Consider the following 20785-nt stretch of genomic DNA (forward strand, 5'->3'; position numbering starts at 1 on the left):
CGACTTTAATTTTATTGGAATGGTATCATCAAATTTTAGAAATACCAGATTTTAAGTGAGAGAATAATTGAACTGAATACTAAAATAATCCCTTGTTGCAGCTCTAAAGAGATTCCCTCTCTCTGTATGCCTATATATATCTTTAACCCTCCCTTGGTCTCAGTGTGATGATCAGGAGGAGCGCGGCAGATATCACGGTCGGACAGCGTGTAAACATGGGGCTGTCCCGTGAGACCACCCAAAACCACACACACAAAGAAAACTGTCCTTGAACTGTCCACACACGGGGTCAGTGCGACCCCGCTGGAACCGCACACAGGGTAAGAAGCTTGTGGAGGCTTTTAACATCACATCCTAAAAGCAAGTTGTGAAAAGTATTGAGAGGGGGATGCTAATAAGTGTGACATCAGTGATTTTTGTTGGGGTTTTTTCCACCTTCTGATCAAATTTTTTACTTCTCTAAAGTTCCAGCACAGTGCAGCAGTAAAAGAGAAAACCTGTGGGTGTGAAAGATAATTCAAGACCATCAAGGGAAAAGAGCTGATTTCTTTAAAAAAAAAAAAAAATCTCCCCCACTGCAACCAAAAGTAAATCTTTACACGGTCAATGAGGTTTCCTTTTCAGCCCCCCTTGCCCCCAAAAAAGTCACAGAAGCCGTTTTCTCTGATGCAGCGTAATTACACACCCACCAAACTGAGCCACTGAAGCAAAAAATGAGCCGCAATTTCAGCGGCCTTTGGAGATATCTGGACCTTAAAACCGCACATGGAACATCTCAGACGTCTAGCTTACTTTACTAGCCTGACAATGAGGCCAGCAGTCTGCCTCCAGGGACTCCGCAGCCAGCCCCACTCGCAGCTCTTTCCAAGCTCATTCAACACATCAGGTGTAATAATCTGCAGAAGGGGCTGCGGCGGAGGCAGGGGACAGATAAAACTGATTAATGAATTTTTCCATTTACGGCTGTCTGCAGAAGAACCAGGACAAGCGGAGGGGTGGCGGTGAGAGGGGGGAGGAGGGAGGATTTTCTAGCCTCCAGCGAAAGCAGCTCGCAGTCTTGCAGGAACCGAAGCGAGACTGTTTATTTTTCTTTGGCTCTCAATCAGAGAATTTATTGGTTTAAATCTGATGCAATAAAGCTGGTTACTAAACAAAGACAGAGTCGGGATTTCTTTTTTTTTTCTTCACTTAAAAGAACAAAAAATAAATAAATTGAGAAAGTGTGCAAAACTTTTGTTCTCTGAGTTCAACAAGTTGAACTCTGAGTTTAGTTAAAGACTGGATTTCTGCAGGGTTTAATTTTCCTGTGTTTGTGCAGGCTGGGCAGGATTTATAAACACAGCAGACAACAACAGACAAAGCAAAGTTTCAAATTTTATTTCTTAGAAAAACAGTCAACGTAACGTTATGTCAGCAGTAAATTTCTGATGGATCATATGGCAAGTATGCATGATTATACAGTAGCTCAGGTAGTCAGGGAACCATTAAAAAAAAAAAAGGTCAACCATGAGAGTGAAACTTCTAAATGGTGCATTCCTGTTGAGGAGCAGAAACAGTCACTTCTGAAATGTTGAATTCACAGAAATGAAAAGATTTCCAACTAAAACGAGTCCTGCTGCTGGACAGTCCTGAGTTTCTGAGATCAGTTGTTTAGCAGACACCGACCTAGTCTGCAGCGGCGAAACCGCCTGGCTTCAAACGAACGAGTCCCAGAACTCGTTGCTCTGCTCCTCTTGAGCGAGCGAGGCAGAGAAAAGTCCCGGCTGGTTTTTTCTGATCAGAATTTGAGGCTGAACCCGGGCCCAACAGCAGACGCTCCGAGGTTGCTGGTCGTCAGGTGGAAACCAGTGTCTTTCAGGTCGTCGTCACCCTGGTGTTAAAAAGGAAACAAATGCATCTGTTTTACACTTCTGTGTTTGTTGTGTGCAACCTCTTAAAAAAATCACTCATACACGTTTATGTTTTCTCCACATTTTGTCACGTTTCAACCACATTGGACTTTAGGTGATAGATTCAAAGTATAACATTATTGTCAAGTGGAAGGAATAGAAATGTTTTACAAATAAAATTTGGAGAAGTGCGCCATCTGTGTGTTTTCACTCAGGCTCAATATCGGTGTCAAAACCATATTTTTGAGGTTTTGGTCTAGTTATGGACTCTACATTTTTACTCAATCGTATCGTGGTCTTGGGATGGAGCATTCGAGGTCAAGAGATTTTCCTTTTTTTGTTTAATGACAAGAATAAAGCCACAATGTTAGCAGAATAAAGGCACAAAATACCAGAAGAAAGTCGTAAATTTAGTAAAACTACAAATATATTTGGTCATTCTGAACCAGTACAGCACACTTAAATACAGCAATAGCTTCACAAAATCAGGTCAAACATGTAAAAACAACTCAACTTTAATTTGTTCAGAAACTGAAACTGACTAAAACAATAGGACAAACAATAGAATTAGAACTTCTTAATGTAATATAATTATCCTGCCTAATCAGCACAATGATTTCCTTATGTGGGGAAAAATGGTGACTGCATGATATTTTCCTGAGTTGGTCAATTGCAAAAAATCCAAATAAATACTTTAAAGTTGGTATTTGTATCTGGAAAGCAAATTGAATACTTTTGCAAGTGTTTAGCACAGACCATTATAAATTACGCTGGAATTATTTTTCAAGGCACTTTTATTGTTAATCCAAAGAAGCGGGCAAGAGGACGCTAATTATTAACACAGTTATCAATCATTCCGGGTTCGGCGGCTTCGTGGATTTGGGCGTTTCTCAAGAATAAAACTGAAATAACAACCAACAGCTTTCTGGCACGCTCCGTTTCGTACGGGAAGGTGGAAAATATTGAAACTGCTGCTGAAAAGTTTCAATAATATCCTTATGGGCGAGCGGGACCGCTGCAGAAAACATTAGAAACTTCAGGGAGCACATCTTGGAAAACACAAGGAGGAAATAGTCGGACACAAAGCAGAAGCTCGAGGGTCTGTAATCTATTTAACACAGGCAGCACTAAGAAAGCCTGGTAGCTGTGTGTCATGGAGAAAGTGGAGCCTAATGTCATTACCAGTTGACTGTAGCCCAGGCCTCCCTCGGGCGGACGAGGGCTGGTGCCTCTCTTCACCCTCTGCTGCTCGCTCTTGGCCGGCCAGGTGGGGAACATGGAGGGGTCGATCGGGAGAGGCGTCTCCCTGAAGTACTCGTGCTTCAAGGCCTCGTCGGCTGAGATCCTCTTACTGGGGCAGTAGGTGAGGAATCTGGAAAACGGACAATCACTTATTATTTATTCACTGATCTGTGCCTAGTTTGGACTGCAATGTGAAACGGAGCAATTATTATTTGGATTTCTCCAGTGCCTGACTTGTGCGTAGCTGCCCTTGCCTCTGATTCTTTCATCACAGTTTTGGGGTTTAGCTCATTCAGAGCCGTCTCTCTCCATTTGGAAAACAGATCAGGGCTTTTTAGGCAGGATGAAATATAAAGGAATTGTCTTTATGTGCAATAGCCAAAAAAAAATATATATAAAAAATGGTGGCGAGAAACGGCCAGCGGATGTTGCAAGAGATGGTGACACTGACCAAACTCAGTTTCTTTTTCTAACACGCTACCAAAAGGCTGATCCCAATACCAGCCAGCCATTTATGTGTTAAAAAGAAGTGACATTGATCCAAGAGTGATGCTTTTACCTAGAATTCACTGTTTTGGAAAGCCAATGCTTTCAATCAACCAGCGACTGATTCTTATCATTTCTCTTCTTTTTCTGTACCTCACTGATTCATCTCTAAATGTAGTTCCTGTTCTCTTTCGTTTCAGTCCTTTAAAAGTTTTTGTTTACCTCTGGCATTCAGTTGAGACAGTTAATACAAAGTGTGACGGACAAATAAAAACCCATAGAAACGTCTCCGTTATTGTTGTGGTTACGAGCTAACAGAGCCACAGTGGGCTAGCTCAGTTTCTAATAATCTCCAGGTATCCAGACAACACCTACAATACACCGTAAACAGAGTTGTTTTTTTTTTTGTTTTTTTTAAGAGAATCAAAAAACTGTGTAGGTGGAGAAGAAAATGTGGTGAAAAATCTTGATTTTGCAAAAGCATCCGCGTTTGGACGTGCTGTCAGACTGAGGATTCTCAACATCTAGTCTTGGAAGTCAAAAAAGTGAAATGTCCCGACTTAGTGTCTCGATGACAGCATTTCTTATTGATCCCATTAGGGTCACAGAGTGCATTTAACTCCTAAACTTCATCATCGCGGCTGAAATACGGCTGCCAGTAGAGTCATGGCAAAGCCGCGTCAACATGTCTGCAGTGTGTAATTATTAAAAGAAAAATCGCTACTTTTAATGTCTTTAAGTAGCTCTTTTCAGGACCCGGTAATTGCAGAGATTTGTTTAATACCGCCAATTTGATTACACATAAATGGTTTAAAAACTTAAATACTTGGCTGAATACAATGGGTTTACTCAGCTGAATCAGGCTCAGGCACAGCTGAAGGAAAACACTTCAAATGGCTTTCAACTCACAGCACTTTGTTTTTCATTACCTGCCAGATGCTACGCATCTAAAGCCAGATGTTTGATCAAACCCATGACCCATCATCACTGTGGTTTGGTGCAAAAATTGCCATTCAAGTTCTCCTTTTTTTTTTTTTTTCTTTATTACAGACTTAGTTTCTGGACGTTTGAACGCAAAATACTTACCTGGTTGGATTTAATTTTTGGTATGTTCCACAATTTATTAGACAACAATTCTGATTCATGTTGTAAAGGAATATTTTGCTGCATTGATTGACTGAAGCCAGGTGTTTCTTTATTCACTGGAACGCCGTAATCACTCCCTGACTTTACCATTTTACATGCCAACAACTTCACTGAATAAAGTGACAAGTGTATTTTTTGTGTTTGGATTTTTACAGTTTCAAATTTCCTATCAACCTTAAACATTTAACTCAAAAATACACTTGACAGCTGTCTGTGTGCCTCTACCCCCTGGCCAAGTAAGTTTTCTGAAGGAAACCCTGAGCCATCTCTCATAGGAGAGCAAAAGGAGACAGTGGCTGATTTTCAGACCTTTGTGGAGGCAAATAAGATCAGTGGTCAATCACAGATCTCCCAAAATTAGGGCTGTTGTAAACAATTAATCGAGGAATCTCTCTGTCTCTTTCTCTGTCTCTCAAACTGTGACGTGATTCCGACACCACAAAAGCTATTGTACTCCAACCATCGCGCCGCAAAATTCAACAATCCTTAAGCCTGACAAACTCAACCCAACCCAAACCCTGACAACACACCGCGCAATTCAACACCATGCTTCTAGCACTTCACAACAACTCAAAGGCAGAAATAAGAGCGCTGCGCAACACAAATAACGATCCGGGACAAACACGGTGCGCTACATAATAAAACATAATTTAACGAAGCTTCGAGGCAAATTAATTTTCCTCGAGGAATCTTAATAATTGAGGTATTCCAATTATTCCGGGAATCGTTTCAGCCCTACCCAAAATTAAGGAAATTGGTAGTACGGCCCTTGTAAAAACATATACTAATGCTGTGTAGGATGCTGGTTAGGCAGAGAGATCGCTGTCCCAATGCATGCAGCATCATATACAACACAGTCTTGTTTTCCACAGAAAGGAATGAAAATAAAGAATTTAAACTTTGCATCAGCAGACGATGAAGCTCAGTTAATTCAGATAAGATGATGGAAAAATCTTGATTCCCCAGGAAGTTGAACAGGTTTAGAAAGTACTTCTGGTGCTGAGGCCCCTCTGAAGTCCGACAGCAAATACAGCAATATTCAAACACATTCCCACACAAGGATGTGTGATATTCCAAACAGGAATCTAAACCTACAGACTCCCACACTACTCTGCCCTCATGCTTTTTACGCCGAACGCCTCTCCATGTTGACCTTCCACGGTTTGAACAAGTACCAGGGTAAGAAGGCTTTCCGACAGATGGAGAGTTTGGGCAGCGCTGGCCAGACTTTCACTGGACTGTGATTCCTCAAGCAGCACAGTGGAGTTGTTAGTGTCATGAGTGTAGACAAAAGACTCAGCGGGTCAGGAAAAATCTGAGTAAAAAGACTCTCGCCCTGCAGCTGGTGAGCAAAATATTTGGAACATGCGAGAGAAAACGACGAGGTCATTACTGCGATATGAAAATGATTTTCGTAAGAATGGTGCCGTCCAAACATTTCGGATCATGAATTGGAACGTGTGCTTGGATCTGACGCTCATCGAGGCGTATTGATGAAGGACCGACACGCCACTGTTGTCATGTTTCGTATCAGCTCGCCAAGAACGCTCCGCCCCGAAGGGAAAAAATGTACAGCAGGAGGCGCTCAGCACATTTTAAACATGTCTCGCTCATTTATAGAAATTTTTACTGTATGCTTGTTACTGACTAAAGAAACATGCTCTCTGTTCATGAAATATTCAGTACTGGCTACCAGTTCATTTAAGGTTCTTTTCTTTAAATTTTTTGTAATTCAGCTGATAATTTTTTCATAAAATATTTTTTTAGTCTCCTGCAATATCACCAAATGTTCCAAACAATGTGACAAATAAAACTTTTTAAAATGCAGCATTAATCACACTGACTGCTGATCTGTGTTTGTGTGAGATGCAGCTCTTACTGTGCCATCCAAATACATTGCCACCACTGCATTAAAATCCCTGAAATAAATTCAGGGTTTTTTTTTTGTTGTGTTTTCTTATCCCAGTGAAGAATTTGCTGAAGTTTTCCCAACATTCAGCCGCTGAGATTTCTTTTAAAAGACTAACTTGGATGCTCTCCATTCTTGCTTGACACAGTTCCAGTTGCTGCAAACTGCTGACTCTCATCCCATCCACTGCACACTCAGCTGTGAACCGCTCAAATGCACCCAAAAGATCAAGGCCTCCTGAAGCTGACAGAATCACATCATCCGCAAAAAGCAAAGAAGAGTCCCTGAGTTTCCCCAAACCAAAGCACCTTCTTTGCATGACTAAACCCTGAGATCCTGACGACGAAATGCAGCAAACAAGATCAAAGACAGGGGATGGAGATAAAACGTTTTACATTTTCTTCATTTGTTTTTGATAGTTATGCTATAAAAAATAAAATATTTTGTGTGTTAATGAAAAATGGAATGTGTGAAATTGTGAAAAAATATCATTACTACAACTAACAACGTTACCAGTTATTGTGATATAGCATTTTCACACCAGTGCACAAGTATTATGTGGCAGGAGTGGCAAATAAGTGTTCATTGTTAAAAGTGGCTAAAATAATTTTTTGAGATAATCAGACAGCTTGCACAAGTTTTATGCACATATTCAATAACGGGATGCACAATATCAGTTATCAGCAATAAGGGCGATATCAATATTCAATATCGGTCCAAATGTTCATATCGGTGCATCCCTAATTCAATGTTAACATCTTCAGCCAAAATAAATTTGTTTAAAGCCGCAAAAGCAATGTGACTCTTTGAAACATAAAAGCTTCTTTTTGCAATTTGGACTATAGAAATTTTATTTGGATTTAAAAAAAAACATTTATTTACATTTCATACATTTTTTAATAGGAATTTCAAGCATTTTTTTTTGGCAAACCAGTAATATTTAAAAAGTCTGACCTGCTGATTCAGATTTTGGTCAGTATGGATTTTTTTTTTTTTGTCTAAAAAGTAGCTAAATTTTAAGTCAGTCAGTCGCTAAGCTGGCAATAGTCGGGTGACTATTGGTAACCAAACATGTTCAGACATGCACAGGTCTGTCAACCAGCTCTCTCTCACCGCAGAGCAACAGGGAACTGCAGCTTATTTCCAGACCTTTGTTAAACTAGATAAGATCGGTTTCTCATGCCGGTATCGGCCGATCGTTGTTCTTATAAAATTAAAGAAATTGGGGTCAGTTTATTGGAGCACGTCTAATTAAAAACCACAGTGGAGGGTCACAAGTTGCAACAAACTAGAGGTAAAATTGGGATCTGGACTTCATCGTAAAAAGTCATACTATGTAATTTTTGGCATATTGTCCAGATCATATTTCCACCCAGAAAACAATGAAATTGTAGATTACTATAAACTTTCTATTCTCCTCGATCAATTTCAAAAAATCAAAATAAAAAACCCCGCTGTATTTTACAGGAAACAATGACAAGTGATTAAGAACAAAAACAATTATTTCTAAATGTGGGAGTAAATTAAAAAAGTTAAATTAAAGGATGGATCTTGTGTCATTAAAAAGTGTGGAGCTGTGTTACTTTAAAGAAAAAAAAATGTATATTTTTAAGACTTTTTACACGTCTTTCTCAGAAGTGCCAATAGATATCTATGAACTCCAGAAAAAGTCTTACTTGTTCATGAGGTCGAAGCCTTGGTCTGACAGCAGCGCTCCAAAGCGCTTTCTCAGGTTGTTGTAGGGATACTCTGTGAAGCTCATCTTCTTCACAGCAGGCAGCTCGCTGTAGCCAGGCCAGATCTTCTCACTGGGTGATCCCAAATCCTGCAGACAACACAAACACAAACACACACGTCAACTGCTACACTTGCAAAGGATTGATGTCGTTAGTTAGAGAACAATTTCCCTCCTGGGAGAAATGGAGCATGCATTTTTAATTTGTTAGTCGTAAAATAGGAGGCATTAATACAAGCATGCATGGCTATATTGCTTTACAGTATGTGAATCGCTAAAATATGGGAAGCTTTTCGGTCTAGTCAGCTGTCTGCCAACAGCTCCCCCCTGAGAAAAACTGTTGAACTACGTCCTTAATCTTCTTAACACTACATTAAATTCATAGGCAGTAAACAAGGTCATTTTGCTCTTCGCAGCTACAATTTAGCTTAAATTTGAAGGGCAAATGATGGCATTCACCTTGTAAATCTTGTTAATTTGGTCAATTTCAGATTTTCCAGGGAAAAGAGGTTTCTGGGTAAGGAGCTCGCCAAATATGCAGCCCACTGACCACATGTCCACAGCTGTAGAGTACTCCTGCGGAGAGAAGAACAAACACGGCGGTAATCCACAGAAACATCAAGCAGACGGACTTGCCTGGCAAAATTCTGTTTGAGTTCATCCCCCCATTTGCCCCCCCCGCAAGAAAAAGAGAGAGAGAGTGTGGATGTTCTCCAATAGCTTTCTGGGCCTCTGCCGTCTGGCTGAAACGAAGCCTGTGCTCTACAACTCCTGCAACAACTTGCGGTATTTGGTGACTTACAAGCCAAATGCTTCACAGATGTTGTCTTTTCATGGAAATATATCTCTCAGACCAACGGTCCAGATGATGCAATCAGTTTGAAAAAAAAAAAAAAAAAGTTCATCACCTTTGTGTCTGGAACGTCAGATGCTGCTTAGGTATTTCGTCTGACAACCCCTTTGCGGTTTGCAGAACTTGAGATCTCACCTTGGCTCCAAGCAGCAGCTCCGGAGATCGGTACCACAGAGTCACCACAACAGGGGTGTACTGCTTCAGGGGCGAGCCGTACTCCCGCGCCAAACCGAAGTCCCCAATCTAGAGAACAGGACCAAAACAAGGGAAACTGTAAGACCTCAGGGTTTTTGTTGGCGAAGGGGTTCATGTCTTCGGAAGATTTCCCCAAACACGTCTATATCAAGTTTCTCTAATCAAATACTAACCAGTAGTTTTGTATAATATCAAGCTGGGTAGAAATCTAAAGCTGACAGGTGTCTACGCAATTTTTTTCCAACTTGGAGATTCAGAAACATTTGCATTTGGATTTTTTTTTTTCAACTATATTTTCCCAATGGAACTTCTTTTCCTGGAATGTTTTAATTTACCCTGGCTGTTTCTCATGCGATTTTCCACTGAGGGTTACAAAACAGAGACATTTGTGTATATTATGTCCGCAGATGCTAGGCTGCAGCAATGTTGACGAATGTCAAGGTCAAGCTACGAATGTGTGGGGGACAGACTCCTGAGATGAAAATAAAACATAAAACGCTCAGCAATAAAACTATAAATGATGACTAGGTGATTAATTAATGCAGAGTCACATCAAAGTCTACAGAAAGATCAACTGTAAAAACTTCAAAGGGACTTTGATACTTTTTAAGCAAGAAGAAAGAAGTGGTAGAGTTGGGATTCTTTCAAAGCGGCTGCACTCTGAATCTGGGAATGCAGCACTTTTTTCACTTCCGATACCAAATCCAATATCTGAGGTTCAGGTTCAGCCAATACCGATCCAACACAGAAAAGATAGTGCTGAATTGACTTAAAACATTTCTTATGAATATAAAAAATTGGAAGGGGAGTTGGGGGGAGCGGTTTGCATCAGTCACTGTTCACATTCAGATCCCAGTTGATGACAGGAGGTAGAGGGGGCAGCCCCATTCAAGATGCCACCCTGGGCAGTTGCCCATGTTGCACATACCAGAAAACGCCACTGCACCTCAGTGATTGTCAATATGATGGTCCCCAAGCAAACAAACCAGCATCGGTGCATTTTAGGTGCAGATATGTTTGTTGTATTGTTGCGGCTCCACAAGTTCGGTGGTTCATCTCGGTCATTCAGTTTGAGTTTTAGGTTAAGCTACGCTCTGTGGTTGGAGACCAGGAGTCCATTATGTAGCTGAGGTAATGGTCCCACAGTGACGACTAGAGACAGCGCTGCTCCATCTCCATTCATTTCTATGAAGTTTGCGCGTTGAGTTGCTTGCACTCATCCCAAAAAGCGAACAGTATAATTTCTTCATGTGAAATTTCTAGCTCATACATGTAGACACGCAGGCGAGCATCACTACACAAGAAAATTGAAAATTGTTCAACTTTTGTCGTCATTTCGCTATAGTGTCCCGCGTACTGGGTTCAGCTTGAGCAGAGGAAAACTGAGGCTTTTAACTCCCCGGGTGTTGAGCCGTTACCATGGAAACAAGAGAGGAGGAGTAACTCGAGGCACCGGAGTGAAGCTTTCTGTCACCCGGTCTCTTTGACAGAAAGAGAGAGAGACGCACAAGCAGGCATAATTATCGCCCACATTTTCTTATCGAGCTCATTTTAATTTATTGTGCCATTAATTGATTTGTTATTTATCGTGACAGGCCTAAATTTAAGTATAATTACTTAACTTATTTGAAGTTACTTAGGGGCTTTTAACAAACTTGATTCTCGAGTTGGGGGGAGAATCAAGCCATATAAAACATATTTATGTTTGTCACAATCGCCTTCTCTACCTTTTACTCTACACACAGGTCATTACATCACACGTACACGCACGCACGCACACAAACGCACTTTAGCTTACAGTTTCTGGGTCAGCTTACCTTAAGGATTCCCTTGTGGCTCAGCAGCAGATTAGACGTCTTCAGATCCCGATGAAGAATCCAGTTGTCATGGAGATGTCGGACTCCTCGAAGGAGCTGAAGCATTAGAGTCTTTATTTCTCCTAAAAGAAAAAGCCTTGCATGAGCTTCTAATAACTGCCTGCTAGTTAATCACCTTTATACGTCATAAAAATGTCAGACTGAATTTTTCACTACTTTTATAAGAAGAAGAAAAAAATAAATAAATTATGCCACAATACCAGGCAAGAAAGGCTGCTTCATGGTTTCCATCAGACTCTTCAGGTCATGCTCTACATAGTTCATTACGATATAGATCTTGTCCATATTGCTTCCAACAACAATTTCCTGACAATGCAAAAAAGAAACAGGTCAATCTAGAAAAAAAAAACAAACAGCAAATGTTATTCACCCAAAAATATTGTCAAGTTGTCTCACCCTGACTGTGACGATATTTGGATGTTGGGCTTTCAGAATCGTGTTAATCTCTCTTAAAGACGTGATGGGAAAACCTTCCTTCTCCTTCTCCATCTTCAACCTTTTTAAGGCAACAATCTCATCTGCAAATATAAAACGGCATTTGTCTAGAAAAAGCACATTAAAAAAAACTCCACAAAATCAAAACATAAACAGGAGTCTATGTACATACCAGTCTTCTTGTCCTTGGCTCTGTACACCACTCCGTAGGTTCCCTCCTCTATCCGGTTCAGACACTGAAACTCTTCAACGCTGCGGCAACCCTAAAAAAAAAAAATCATTCCGAATAATCAAACTTTTAAATGTCATTAGAGGTTTATTCAATTAAGGTAAGGATGCTTTTTTTTTCTCTAAAGCATCACCTTGTGGTTAGTAGAGTGACTGAAGGGAGACTAAACAGTCTGTCATCATGACACAATCATTTCTTCTAATATAAGGCTAAATTTAAGTGCTTATTAAATCTGTTTGACTAAAGAGCTAAGACTTTTATTGACAGAATTTCTTTAACTCACAAAACCGAAACCTATGTGAACATAATCAAGAGGCTGTTGGGAGGGAAACGATGTAAAATGACACTGAAACAAAATATATTTCGTTACTCCACTAATGCCAGAAAAAACACAATTTCACAATTGTAGTGGTTCCATTTAATCAAAATCACAAATGTTTTTAAATATATATCACAAATATTTTTCAGCCATTTAAAACAACCTTCAATATGCACTTTAAAAAGTGGGCTATTATTGTTACAGGCTAATTTTCTAACTAGTAACTAGTGCAGATGTCAATATCTGATAGTAATACTGCAGTTATGGCAGTATTTACCAGTATTTTATTTGATAAATATTTTTATTTGATTAATTGTTGGAATAATCAATAGAATGCTCGATTACTAAAATAATTGTTTACAACAGTCCTAATCCTGATACACTGGTGGAGCTGTTTTCAGTCAGTTGCCATGGCAATGAGTGTGTGTGTGTGTGTGTGTGTGTGTGTGTGTGTGTGTGTGTGTGTGTGTGCATGTGAGTGTGTAGTGTAGCCGACACACAGAGTTAGAAAAAAGAAGAACACAAGCGGTTTTGAGTTATTCTTCAACGATTTTTCCATTTGTTGTGGTGCATTGCACTAAATTAATAACACCTACAATCTAAAGGTTTTATTTAGTAAAGAGAATTGTTCTACCAAGGCATAGAGATTATGGATGGCACATAAAAGAATCGTCTTTTTGCCCCTCACCGTTGTGCACAGGCTCGAAATTTCCAAATGTAAACAACATGCAACGTGTCTGTATTGGAACGCTGACCTGCAAAGCCGGCAGATATTTGGGAAGCTCCTTCTTCAGCTCCACAGGTGAAACTGGAGGGGACTCTGGAATGTAGTTCTCCTCGGGGGTGGGCGAACGGGAGTGAGTTTGGGACTGAGGGGTGGGGTCACCCTCTCTACCTTCCTCTTCATCGTCCTCCTCCTCTTCGTCGTCCTCCTCCTCCTCGCCGGTCTCCTCAGAGTCGTGGTCAAAACGGGATTCTGGAACTGCAACAGCAAGAGTGAAGTCAGTTAAAATTATTTGATTAAGTTTGTTTGAAGAGGGACATGAATTCAGAAACTACATGATCAATGTTGTGATTCTGTAGCTGAATTTGTTTTTGTTCTTTTTTATGGCAGATGCTATTAAAGTTCAATCTAACAAAGTTGATTTTAATACTGACTGTATTAAAATCAACAATATAATAAATCATTAAAACTGTTATTTCTGTTCTGTACAACAAGCAAAAGAATATTACTTTGTGTATGTATTCTTATTCTTTTTCTTTTTGGTTTAAAAATGTAAATTTAATATTTAAATTTCATGGCACACGTTCAGACATTGATCTGACATATCAAGCATACTGAGGCATTTTAAAATGATTGGACCAACGATCAGTTATAAAACTCAACTCCTAATCTCTGTTGTTAAAGTGCTAATAATAAGCTTGAGTTTGAGCAAAGCATGCCGCTAATCTTTATCAATTATCTTCTATTTTTGCTGCACAGCTTGCAAAAAGATAGCATATGCTATGAAGATTATTATTCTGCTGATAAAGTTAATTGTTTTTCAAGAGATTTAGGACTAAAATATTGAGTCTCGCAGAAAGGAGCCAAAAAACAAATCATGACATTTTATGACCCAAGAAACGCGCTAAATTTACAAACTTCTTTAAGGTTTGTCTGCACAAGATTAACTGCAACCACATTGAGAAGTCAAATATGAACATGATGAACAAAAAATAAATAAAATTCAGATAAATCTTTAGGGACAAATTATAAACCAATAAGAGTGATGGCTGTACAGATATCTGGCAGAAACTGAACAGTCGGGACAAAGTGTTTCAAAAAAATACACAGGAGAGATCCAGAACCTCACTGGTGAGTAAATTCAGCAGAAAACTGAAGAAACGTTGAGTTTTATTTTACGGCATCTCAAGCATTTTAATGAAGTATAAGACTGCATTAGAAATGTCGTCTCTTAATCAATTACAAAGAAATGGACTTAAAAGCTAGAAGCACCTGAAAAGGAACATTTAAGGAGCTGTCAGTTGAAGATGACCAGCATTTGAGAAATAAGAAAAAAAAATTTTTAATTCACTATAAATCATGTTAATTTCACAAAAACAACAGTGTCCGGCAGCTCATGAATCCGGGCTTCACCAACCTGCAGGTATGTGCTTTCCATTTTCCCTCTCTTCCTCAACGTCTTCATCTGACTGCTCTTCCTCACTCACATCCTCTGAATGGGGAAAAAGCCATGTTTTTATTATTATTAGGTTTGAGCGACATTTAGAAACAGAAAAGCAACACATTTTACCTGCACTCTGCTCAGACCGTCCCGACGCTGAAACAGACTCTCCTTCGTCTTCCTCCTCCTCCTCCCCCTCACTCTGGCTGCTGGACTGATCCTCTCCTTCCTCTTCATCCTCCTCCTCAGAACCTGATCCTGATGCTAAGCAAGACAGAGAGAATTTGACTGAGGAGAAAGAAAATCAATGAAGCTGGGAAGGTAAAAATAATCAACGTATAGTGTAGAAAGAGGCACAATGCAGCTAATCTGAATTTCTATAACTGTAAAAGGGATAAAAATTGAATTTCTTTCAAAGGTATTTGGGTTGCAACACTAGTCAACATGAATTTAAACCTATATGGTCATTGTTAAGTGCAGCTCTGCGTTACCAATGGAGGATTCTGCCGTGCTGGTCTTCCTTTCAACATCACTAATGTCTTGGAGGTCTGCAAGCAGGTCTTGAACATCTAGCCTCTCCTCTTTAGATGCTAAATAAATTTAAAAAGAAATTACTATAACAACAGCTGACAAAGAAATGATCTGAAGGACGACGCAGGTTTTACGTTAAATCCTCACCTGGAATTTTCCGTGGCTCGCTGTGCTCAGACCGGTCCCGGGAACCGCGAGTCGGACTGCGACTGCGGTGAGCTTGTTTTGACTTGTCGTCATACTCGTCGGGTAGCATGCGATGGTGAGACGGTACTGTGAATGAGAGCGAATGAGAGGGAATAAAAGAGAGCTTTACGAATTTACAAGGTTGTATAATGACATCCTTTGAAAGTGATAAGTCCTTTCTGTTGATAGAGATGCACAAATAAACTGGCTGTGGACCTAAAGCTGAGAATTTTCAACTTGATCGGAAACTCTGTCAGTGAGCTTGTAATGTCACTTTTGGTTCCAATATAAATAACTGACTTTTCAGACCAGAAATGCATGAAATTTGATGTTCAATGCAGTCAGTCACAAGAGCAGATAAAAAGGGGAAATTGTAATCTCCTTAAGGTTGTATTGACAGGCCAAAGTTTAATCACAGATTGAAAAATCTGTCACGACACTCACTGACGACAAATGTATTTAGCGTAACTCATCGGGAGTAGAACTGTCAAATCATATCAATTTATAAGCAGTTAAAACATTGTTGAATGTAATTGTAACATTAGTAATGTATTATTTCTCTCAATATTGTGGTTTTTAGCAAAAATAAATAATTTCTGTAATTCTGACTGACATAAACAGGAGACGTTTGGTCTGATTTAACTTCAGAAGAAAACAAAAGGTGCGTGTGTCTTTTTATTTGGTATATGTACGCTTCTGATTTACTATGTATGATGTCACTCCACTGAAGACAGAACATCATTCAATAAGCAGGGAAGAACGTAAAAAATGCATCTTTTGTAAAGACTAACTTTCTCGCCGACTCCCTCTCTCTTTGTGTCGATCGTCTACCCTTCGCTCTCTCTCTTTAAATTCCCGTTGCTCTTTCTGTTGCTCGCGAATCTTCCGGTCTCGTTCGCGCTGGCGCTCCTGCTGCTCCAGACGGTCTCTGTGGTCAAAAACATCGAAAAGAAGCAGATCGTTTACACCAGCAAAAAACTTAAGAAACTCTGCCACATCATCCAAATGTTTTGTGTGTTTTTGGTTTAGATGCTTTCAGGGAATAAATGCACAACTACAGCAAAACTTAAGGATGGGCAATATGGCAACTTTATTTGTCAAACAAATCCTTATTTTCATGACAATTTCAAGACATAAAAGCCCAGCTGTTAAGGTAAAGGCCTAATGGAGCACTTTGGAAGAGATTCTGATCATTTGCGTAATTTTCATACGTTGTAACAAACACAACTGATATTTAATCTGTACACTGGCATATTTACACCTTGTCTTAAATGGTTTTGCCAAATTCAAGAAAATTTCTTTGAACTTAAAAGGTAAAACAACACCAGTACTCAGGTAAGGTGCACTCTTACTACTTAATATCTATGTACTACCTACTACTTAATAGCCCGCATTTTGATCATTGTGTATATTTATCACAGATATTATTCAACTTAATTATAAACATTACAATTATTATTATTATTATTATTATTATTATAAGTAGAATTTTCACATTCTTCCTAGTTGATCACTCTCTCACCAACCCACTCATGTTTTTGGTTTATCAAAATAAAATACAATGTTTCAACCCAAACAATACTCTAAGTCTTTTTTAATTAGTTGCAAACATGATATTTTAAGTTACTGTTAAGGTCTGCTGCAGTGACACTGTGTGAAATTAGATCTAAACCCTGTTGTAATTATTTTAACTGTCTAGAAGCACGTTGTTCACAAAACCTCACAAATCAACAACAAGTTCAACAGACTAACCAGACCACTGAAGAGCTAGCAAACAACCACCTAAATGTTTACTTACTTAGCATTAGCCGCTAGACACCTAGGAACAGCTGGAGGAGGGGAGTGTTCTTGGAGTTTTCTTCTGTGTGTAATGAGGACAAAATAGCTTCAATTGCATTTGGTGGACAATCAGAAACACCTGAGTCTATAGTAGCACCGTACCTGAATATGGCTTTAAAGGTAATTTTACTTTCAAACTGTTAAAACTGACTATTCGGATATCAAACGGGTACCATGGTGCACATGGAAAACCAGTAGTCATTTCATTCCTGCTGCATAAAAGTTCATTTATGAAGCTGAAGGAAGCAGACAAAACAGAAACTGATGTATCTGAGCAAAACCAGGACAGGACCTCCAGGACCTGTGTCCTATGAGCCCACCAGATCTCTGCTCTGGTACATCCTCAACAGGTTGTAGTTGTTTAAGATGTAATATTGTCATATCGCCCACCCCAAAGTTTAACATATTGTAAAAAAGAAAATTGAATTACATTTGTAAAATGCATTACATCCATAGATGATGGGGTGGTTACATTTAAAACCATATATGATTACCATAAAATCAATCGATAACTAACATTAACGCTCACCTCTCTCTGCGAGAATGAGCTCTGGCTTGTTCCCTTCGTTTCTGCCTCTCCCAGTCTCTGCGTGCTTTGTCTTCCTCCCATCGCCGCTTCCGGCGATCGCTGTCTCGCTCCTTTTCTTTGTCTTTGACTCGTACGTGTTTACCTCCAGCTTTAATCGTAATCAACCGTAGGGGAAAAAAAAAGCAAAAGAAATGATCGAAATTTTGGTAAGACGCTCAGTCAATCACGTTTCTGTCTGCGTAATCAATCAAACGTCTCACCGCCTTCAGCAGAGTGACTGCGGTGACGTCTTTTATCCTTTCTCTTCTCCTCTTTTCTGTGATGCGTTTTGTCCTTCCTCGCAACCTGCTGCGGGGGCTTGATTGCTAGTGACTCGTCTTCCTCTCCTCTACCAGAAATATAACACAAACACTGTTAGATTTCACTAATAACCGTTACTAACTAACACATTTGTATCATGGTATAATCTACCTATCCTCTGTCGAGTCCTCCCGTACGTACGGGGAATTACGAATTGTTATTTCCATTCTTTGATCTCGTAGTTCTCCTTCCTCCGGAGTGTCTCGCTTTGGTTCCCGATCATTCGTCTGTGGAACAACGCCCTGTGAGAACTGCGTAAAACAAGGCAACATTTATTAGTGCCTGAAATCCAAAACCTTATCAATATGAAATGACAACAGCTAATTATTAGAGCAAGCTCAAATCAGAAACAAGATATCTAAAATGCACCTACAAAACTCAGATAGATTTTTGGGCTTTTTTGTGTTACAATTTTTCAGAAAAATAATAAATGCTGATCTGACACAAAAAAAGACCAATTAAAAATACCTCTGAAAATGAAATTGTAAATTAGTTTATTAACATTACCAGGAAAATTTCAAGGATAATGCTCACATTTCCATAAGCATGCATGTTTTACATGGCTACAATGTTTATGTTTTTCCTTAAAGGCACTTTACATTTTTCTGGCGCTTAATAACAGTTTTCTCTTCTAATTCTCGTCGACGTTTTTTTTCCTGCAAGATTTCGTCAAGAGTTTTTACTTTCCAGGTCTCCTTTTCGTCCCCCATCAGCATCCACAAACCACCACCTGATTCACATGACAAACACAGACGTACACAAAGATTTATCACAGCACTGGTGTTACACATTAGTAAACACAAGCCTGAAAACCACACGAGCGCAACTTTGTAAAAAATAAATAATAATAATAATAATACAGTACTGCATTTGTTTTTAAAATGATTCATGTGTGACGTTACTGCAACCTTTTTGAGTTATATTCCCCTGCTAAAACAGCACTCAGCGTGTAGGTACACAAAACACTAATAATATACAGTGCTGTTTCATACCTAAGCAGCATATGGACTCAATACGCTGTACAATTTTAAGTCAGGTTTGTCGTTTCCACGTTACAGTGCTAGTTAACATTGCGGCAGCCGTGTTGTAAGCAGGGTTATAAGCAGCTAAGTCAGTAAAATAGCTTAAAACCTTAAACTCTGTGACGAATTTGATAAGCTGGACACCACGTATAAACTCCCAAATTTCAAAGAGTAACATAGCAGCATGTTAAACTTTCAAAAGCTATTTTAAGTTTTATATTGGGCAGGAATGCTACCACGGTGCTAGCATTAGCAAACTTTAGCGTAAGCTAGCATGTGAGACCGTTGCTAAAAAAATTCTGCAGCTAAAAATATGTATTTTACAAAGAAATAAATATCACAGTTTTTATACATTTTAACTGTCATGTGTGTAGCAGTTTTGATATCTTAAAATAAAGGCGTGAATGCAGAGCTTAATTAAAATAATCGCTGAGAAAATAAAATACCCAAACACACCTGAAGATGCGCAGCGGAAGTTTAATCGTGTCACACACGTTCACACTGCTTCCGGTGTGAAACAAAACCTTCCTGTGAATTAGCACATCTAATCGAACGAAAATTTACGAAATTCAAGAAATTTTTTGTTCTATTTAAAAAGTAAACAGTGTCACTGCCCCTTATGTTGTATTATATCACGTTATACTGAAAATATAATCTGGAATACAGTTTGCATTTCCTTCTATACACTATTAATAACTAACTATTAATAATTAATAATATTAAAACCTTATGATCTGTTCATAAAACCATAAGGCAAAACATTCAAGTCTTTATCTACTTTCAATCTTTTAATTTTATGTAAAAATGACCTTTGGCTGCTGTTTTGCTTCATATCCTGTATTCCAGATAAAAAATATTTTTGTTGTTGATAAAATGAATAGCATATATGCAAGGTGAGCTTGTCAGGAACATATTTACTGCCTTATTTTTTCATGGTTTGCATTTCTTCATATCTGCTCAGGATGTGATAAAACCCTGAATTCATAAGGGCAAGAACTAAACTGGGTTTATCACTGGGAAAGTGTTGTATAATAAAGTTAAGAAGAAAGACAAGAACAGCTCATAGATTTATAACAGTGACCTTTGGCCAAAGTCTGACACTGAGACCGAGGCAGTGCTTTCTTTTTAAGGATTTGAAAGAAGACCTTCCAAGCTTGTTGTTATCAGCCACAAGTAAGAAAAACATTTTTTTCCTGTTTCTTAAAACTGACAGTTATTGTTTGACATTAGTTTTAAAGGTAAGACTCTATCTGAGGTTCCTTTTTTACTCATCAAAGTAATCAGCCAACCTTTCAGATATCAAACCTAATTTTAAAGCAGATTAATTTCCTTGCTACTGCAAATATTGACTTGCATGTAACATATTGTACTTCTGTCTCTAGACTGGCAGTGAACAGGGAATAATTGCACATAAACCTCTAATAATAGAAGAAGACACTTCCAATGGAGTCCAACGGGGAGAACAGCGTGCATTATGACCGCTGGAATGAGAGCAACATCAACATGAACGTAGCAGCTTCAGAGTCTACTGGAAGGAGGTGAGATGAAGATGAATCCCAAAAATCTATTTTAAATGAAGGGAAATAGTTTGTTGAGTAATCAGCTAAACTGCTGGGTTCCTTAGACGGGGAGACACAACAGTGAGGAAATACTTTAACCCTGTTTTCATAATACATTTATGTAAATAGTTTCGCAATTTTTACAACCTTGGAAAGTTCTCCAGACTTTTTTAAGGGTCTTTTTCAAGTAATGCTGTTTTCTTTTTTTTAACTTGTGAAAAAAAAGTCTTTATTTTTCATTTTAAATGCAGAAAGTCTTTCATTTGTTGATCTGACATT

General features: G+C 39.0%; 2 protein-coding genes across 6 annotated transcripts in view; one reads left to right on the forward strand and one right to left on the reverse strand.

Annotated features, from left to right (window-relative positions):
- Positions 1-1361: 1361 nt before the first annotated feature.
- Positions 1362-19476, reverse strand: cdk11b (cyclin dependent kinase 11B). 5 transcript variants are annotated; one of them, XM_007570105.2, is made up of 21 exons: positions 19404-19476; positions 18525-18655; positions 18037-18176; positions 17826-17953; positions 17566-17713; positions 16996-17058; positions 15989-16125; positions 15159-15284; positions 14972-15070; positions 14610-14744; positions 14457-14531; positions 13071-13297; positions 11940-12030; positions 11729-11850; positions 11533-11638; positions 11273-11394; positions 9396-9503; positions 8867-8983; positions 8349-8497; positions 3072-3261; positions 1362-1870 (listed from the first exon to the last, which is right to left on the reverse strand). In XM_007570105.2, the coding sequence occupies exons 2-21, from the start codon at positions 18639-18641 to the stop codon at positions 1778-1780; spliced, it is 2493 nt and encodes an 830-aa protein (XP_007570167.1). In that variant the 5' UTR covers positions 18642-18655; positions 19404-19476; the 3' UTR covers positions 1362-1777. The 5 variants fall into 5 exon arrangements, with proteins under 5 accessions (XP_007570167.1, XP_016536219.1, XP_016536218.1 ...); XM_016680733.1 differs by lacking the exon at positions 19404-19476 and having other exon boundaries at positions 16996-17055; positions 18525-18744; XM_016680732.1 differs by lacking the exon at positions 19404-19476 and having other exon boundaries at positions 18525-18744.
- Positions 19477-20335: 859 nt separating this feature from the next.
- The window catches only part of smim1 (small integral membrane protein 1), a 2934-nt gene continuing 2484 nt past the window's right edge, over positions 20336-20785 (forward strand). Inside the window, exon 1 of the mRNA XM_007570109.2 lies at positions 20336-20485. Coding sequence (XP_007570171.1) covers positions 20391-20485 — 95 coding nt within the window. The 5' untranslated portion in view covers positions 20336-20390. The remainder of the gene's footprint in view (positions 20486-20785) is intronic.

The sequence above is a fragment of the Poecilia formosa genome, unplaced genomic scaffold, assembly GCF_000485575.1.
Source record: "Poecilia formosa unplaced genomic scaffold, Poecilia_formosa-5.1.2 Scaffold255, whole genome shotgun sequence".
NCBI lineage: Eukaryota > Metazoa > Chordata > Actinopteri > Cyprinodontiformes > Poeciliidae > Poecilia > Poecilia formosa.

Excerpts from the sequence above, each read along its gene's own strand:
- cdk11b (XM_016680732.1), bottom strand. The coding sequence starts at position 18,716 with ATGTGTAACACCAGTGCTGTGATAAATCTTTGTGTACGTCTGTGTTTG. Across the intron at positions 18,177-18,524 it reads TTATTAAGCGCCAGAAAAAT|TTCTCACAGGGCGTTGTTCC; the intron begins GTAAAGTGCCTT and ends TGTTTTACGCAG. Across the intron at positions 13,298-14,456 it reads TGGAAAGCACATACCTGCAG|TTCCAGAATCCCGTTTTGAC; the intron begins GTTGGTGAAGCC and ends TTGCTGTTGCAG.